The sequence below is a fragment of the Solea solea genome, chromosome 1 (assembly GCF_958295425.1).
Source record: "Solea solea chromosome 1, fSolSol10.1, whole genome shotgun sequence".
Lineage (NCBI taxonomy): Eukaryota > Metazoa > Chordata > Actinopteri > Pleuronectiformes > Soleidae > Solea > Solea solea.
In genome coordinates, this window is record NC_081134.1 from 38,483,170 (window position 1) to 38,488,824 (window position 5,655).

The 5,655-nt window shown below is 40.9% G+C and overlaps 1 protein-coding gene across 1 annotated transcript; it reads left to right on the forward strand.

Annotated features, from left to right (window-relative positions):
- Positions 1 to 895: 895 nt before the first annotated feature.
- On the forward strand, positions 896 to 4,696 carry LOC131463662 (suppressor of cytokine signaling 6). The gene is made up of 3 exons (XM_058635524.1): positions 896 to 1,238; positions 1,697 to 1,766; positions 2,534 to 4,696. The coding sequence occupies exon 3, from the start codon at positions 2,660 to 2,662 to the stop codon at positions 4,265 to 4,267; it is 1,608 nt and encodes a 535-aa protein (XP_058491507.1). The 5' UTR covers positions 896 to 1,238; positions 1,697 to 1,766; positions 2,534 to 2,659; the 3' UTR covers positions 4,268 to 4,696.
- The last annotated feature ends 959 nt before the right edge of the window (positions 4,697 to 5,655 follow it).

A 5,655-nucleotide genomic window follows, 5' to 3' on the forward strand; every position in this document is an offset into this window, starting at 1 on the left:
TATTTATTTCACAAACAAATGCGAGAGTGAAATAAACAGTAATTTTGTACAGGAACTCCTTCATTAAAATTAGGGCGGCAACTAACAACTATTATTCATTATGGAAGACCCGATCAGAGCAAGGGCCTTTCTGCATGGAGTTTGCATGTTGTGTGTGTGGGTTTTCTCCAGGTTTTCCAGTTTCCTCCCATAGTCCAAAAACAGATTTGTTTGTCTCACTGTGGCCCTGTGATGGCCTGGTGACCTGTCCAAGATGTACCCCGCCTTTTGCCCTATGTCAGCTGGAATTGGCATCAGCACCCCCACCCCCCACGACCCTCATGTGGAGGATAAAGTGGTAGAAGATGCATGGATTAATCCGACATTTATTGTCTCAATGAATGAATTTGGGTTTTTTTGGGTCAATAAAATGTCAAAAAGTTATGAAAAATGTTGATCTGTGTTTCCTGAACCTCAAAATCATGTCCACAAATGTCTTGTTTTGCCCTCAAATCAAAGATATTCAGTTTACTGTCATAGATGAGCAAATAAATCAGAAAATATTTATGTTTAAGAAGATTAAAAACAACAACAGAGAACGTGGTTTGTGTAAATTGATTATCGACATAGGAGGTGATTAATTTGGTATCCCTTTGTCATTTTTCATGAATGTAATGTAATTTTTCATGATTTCAAATAGGCTGTAGATCCCATACTACATTGTACATTTCATATGATTTGTTCTACAACTGCCAAATAATCCTGAAGACGAATTATTATTATTTATTTATTTTTTTCAGCACATGGTTTGTAAATATCAGGGTTTTGTCTGTCACTCTCTGGCATGTGAAATCTGCTCACGCTGCTCTGAGTCTGATTCGCTGCATCTGAAACAGCTCCCACAATTCAACAGGCAACAAAGGAAGAAAGGAAGAGGCCGTGCCGTGGGCTCCAAAGTGTTAGCCGACCCAGGGAAGGAGAGATGACACCTCGTTTCTGTCATTCCAGTCTCCAATGTAAACCCGCACGCTTAGAGAGGTGTTGAATACGACCAGACAAACGCTTTTGTGCTTACGTGTGGACGCAGAGGCAGATAGAGGGAATGTAACGAGAATGTTTTCGGCAGCGAACGCTATCAAAGCTAGCCGAGTGGCTTAGGTAGTAAGCTAACATTAGCTGAAGGAGCTAACCTTTCATGTACGTGCTACATAACACAGATGTCATCTTCCCTGGGTCATTTTGCTTAGCTGGACAATCAGGTAAAAACAATATAAAATGTGCACGTTTTTAAAATGAGTAAATACATTGCATGTACTATGGAATTTTATGTTCTAATTATCTGGTTGTTAGCCGTTTCATGTTAGCATACAAGCAAGCCATCGCCCATTAATTTGATTTCCTTAATTAGATCACTTCATTTTCTTGAGTAGTTATTAATATCTTATGTTCACGTTGTTAAAATGTGTACTATGTATCTATTGTCACTGTATTGTCTCTAGATACGCATGCCACCAGGCTTAGGCAAGCTAAAGGCATGCTGTTGTCAGTAGGCCTTGCTAGGTGGGATCAAATCTTGCTAACGTTGGATTAGTAATGGCACCACGTTTGTTATGAAGAGTTTATGTAGGTGCATAATAACATGTATGTGTTGTCAAGTAACATTGCATGGGGATTAGACGTGTAAAACTACTAAAACTAACTGTGTTTCTCCCCACAGCATCAAATGAAAGGTGGTGGAAGTGGAACTTGACCCATCCAACTGAGTCACCATTTTCCTGCACACAATGGTGAGTAATCAGATTGCAGCTGTCTTGATTAATATGTAGCTTTATTTATTCAGGTGGTTCAAGTTGTGAGATCTGATCTGAGTGTACAGATCCTGGTTCAATGTTGATTGCTTTAATTGCTTTTGACTGCTTTTGAATATTCAATGTTGGTCTTTTATTTCACTAAACCATGACAATACAGTTTGGCACTACAGTTTAAACATTACATTTAATTGAATTAGTAACAGTGACGTATAAGATGTAAGTTGCTTCATTTGAGCTATTAAGTTTATTTAAATTGGATACATTTGTCTAAGGGAAGAAAAGTATACAATTAAGGACCAAGTAATTTTTTTGTAAACATTTTTTTAGGGGAGTGATATTGAACACAAAACTGAGATTTTACTGCAATCATAGCAGCAGCAGCAGCAGCAGCAGCAGTAGCAGCACAGGACTGTAAACAACGAACCAGATGTTATCTGTGACTCAAGGAGTCAGTGGTAACAAAGGTGTTGCAACAAGATAATGAACCAACATTTGTGCTTGTGCTAATGAGATTGGCCTCTTTTAAATGAGTAGTGTTTTGTTTGTTTGATTGATAACTTAATGATGAACACTGTTTTTGACGACTGGTCAGAGAAAACCAGAAATTTGAAGACAAATATTTTTTTTCATTCAGTTTAAAGACCAAATGACAAATCCACCAGTTGAGAGTCAGCTTATAATGTGTACAACCATATCTTTTTATGACTAAACCCATCTGTTTGTTTCTTTATTTTTGTCTAAAGGGTGTCATGGTTCCACTCTATGCATGGCTTGTTTTGTGCGGCCTGATGGGAGGTCACTGTGGATAGTACTTTCATCAGGATACCAGCAGAGCCATCCCATGCCGCCACATTGGAGGGCCCGTCAGAATGAAGAAGATAAGCCTTAAGACCATCCGCAAGTCCCTCAGCATAAAGGGCAAGGAGGAGGACTTTGTCATGCTCCAGCAGCCCTCAGTGACTCCTGAATTTTCTAAGGAAGAGTCACTTTTTGGGGGCTGCTACACCAAAGAGCTCTCCGGCTGTGAACTTGGTGGAGAAGAGGACAAGGGGGGTCAGAACAAGGGTCGCTCAAAGAGTGAGAGCCTGATGGGATCACTAAAGAGGAGGCTCTCTGCCAAGCAGAAGGCAAAAGTGAAAGGCGGGTCTTCTGCCATTGGCTCGGTGGATGATGATGACACCTTCTCATCTTCCTCTGTGCCCATCAGCTTCAATGAGGTGAAAGCTCAGAGACCCCTAAGATCTGCGTCCCTACGAAGTCACCATTATAGCCCCTCACCGTGGCCTCTGAGATCGGTCAACTCTGATGATTCATGCATTAAAATGGAGGTAAAAGTAAAAGCCATGGTTCACTCACCCAGCCCCAGTCCCAGCTTAAACGGTGTCCGGAAAGAATTTCATGATTTCCAGATGGAAGGGCTCTTTCAGGATCAAGCAGAATCCCTAAAGAATCTCCAGCAGCCACAAAATGGTGAGCTGCATCTAAATATTGATGAAAACGATGTGCCTGTGGTGCTGGGGTTGACACCCCAGGACTACATCCAGTACACAATGCCTTTAGATGAGGGAATGTACCCGGAAGGGTCCCACTCTTTTTGCCTGGACAGCTCCTCTCCTATGGAGGTGGTGACAGAAGCAGACACTGGTTCCCTCCACACAGACCAGGGACAAGAGGAACATGAACTTGTTAGTGGGTTGCCAGCGGATCTCTTTATGGAAACCTCAGTTAGTAGTCTTCTCATCGGTTCTGGTGGTGTGTTGCTCCAAAGCTCCAGGGTAGAGGTCCCGCCTCCTCTCTCTCCACTCCTGCCACCCGTGATGAATAATGGACATATACCCAGGACTTTTTCAGGGTTCAGCTCTACAGACAGCCAGGTAGCTGAGAGGGTAAGACATCACCTCAACTTTGACCCCCATTCAGCTCCTGGGGTCAGTCGGGTGTACGACTCAGTCCAGAGCAGCGGACCAATGGTTGTTACTAGCCTGACAGAGGAGCTGAAGAAGTTGGCAAGGCAGGGCTGGTACTGGGGCCCCATCACACGGTGGGAGGCAGAGGAGAAGCTGGTCAACTTGGCTGATGGCTCATTCCTAGTGCGAGACAGCTCAGATGACAGGTACCTACTCAGCCTGAGTTTCAGGTCACAGAGCAAAACCCTCCACACCCGTATCGAACACTCTAATGGACGCTTCAGCTTCTATGAGCAGCCCGATGTTGAGGGACACACGTCCATTGTTGACTTAATTGATCACTCTATCAAAGACTCAGAAAATGGAGCTTTTTGCTATTCCAGGTCTCGCGTACCAGGGTCTGCAACTTACCCTGTTAGACTAACCAACCCAGTATCTCGGTTTATGCAAGTGCGCTCTCTGCAGTACCTTTGTCGCTTTGTCATTAGACAATACACAAGAATAGACCTGATCCAGAAACTGCCCTTACCTAACAAAATGAAAGATTATCTGCAGGAGAAGCACTACTGAGGACACAGACAGGACAGGACAGTGGTAGCAATTTGCACTTTTGTGTTCAGTTAGGAGATTTAAAGCCGGTTTACATACAACTACAGTTTTTACATGTTTGGTTCTGGTGGTCCTTGATTTGTGTCCACATGATTCTGTCACTGTTTAGTCCTCCATTCCACTGTTCTGTTTTTAATTTTTTTTGCTGGTTTTAGGAGGCTTTTCTTTCAGAAACACAGTCCAGTACATAATCTATTGCAAAAATATAATGGAGGTTTACAGCCAAGTTATCATATTTACGTACATTAAATGTAGACTTTAGGTATGTATTGTGATGAACTGTTAGGTGTAACATCAAGTTGTGCAAGTAGAACAGATTTTCATAAGTTTGCCATCTACACTAAAGTTTGGCTGCTAAGGAAAAATAAACAATACACTATTCTACACTCAGTGTTAAAATTTCCTAGAATTTTATCCACTACATTATACATTTCAGATGTTTCTTTAGGATTAAATTGTATCACTACAATGAAACATTTTAATCAAGTGTGAAACTCTCTGCATACTGATCAGTTTTGTTCATCTTTTGCATCTTTTTACTTCTACGATAATATCATATTTGTCAATACAACCAGACTGCAAATTAGAGCACCAACCTGCATTCATAATATGGCATCAAAAGTTCAAATAGCAAGACATGGGATTTTATAAGTGATAGTGAACAAACTAAAGAAAGTATTATTTCGCCAAAACCTTGCTCTGGCTCGCCTTGGCAAAAACAGATTTCTGCAAACATACAACTTTTCTAGTGGATACAGTTTCATATTTTTATAGTTTATTGCTCTTACACGTATATCATTATTAGACATGGCTATCTGTTGATACAGCAGGAGTTGAAAAGCTAACCATAGTCCCATGTCAATATATAAGTGTAAAATCCATTTCAGAGTCACATGAGATTACTTTCATCATTTCACAACAACATTTCTCTGCAAAAGATGACCAAAACTTGTCAGTGTGTCAGAGGCTTTTAACAGTTGGTCAGACAAGTAGCTTTAAACTCTATGGCTGCATGTAGCCATTATATAATGTGCAAGCCTAAAGGTACTAATGATGCTGGATTTTCATATAATGCTGTTTGTAAAAAACGGCATCAAGTTGATGTATAAATCTTTTCAAAATATGTTAACACTAAAAGTAAAAAAAAAAAAAGATTTCTGCATTAGGAATGTTTCAAAAAGTGCACCGCAGCTCAGGCCCAACAACTTTGTCACTGTCTGTAATGCTTGTATCTGCATGTTGTAAAGGCTTTAAAGGGGACATATTATACCCTATTTCCCCCATTAAAATAGTTCCCTGGTGTCCTAATGAACATGTCAGTGACATGCCTTGGTCAAAATACCATAAGG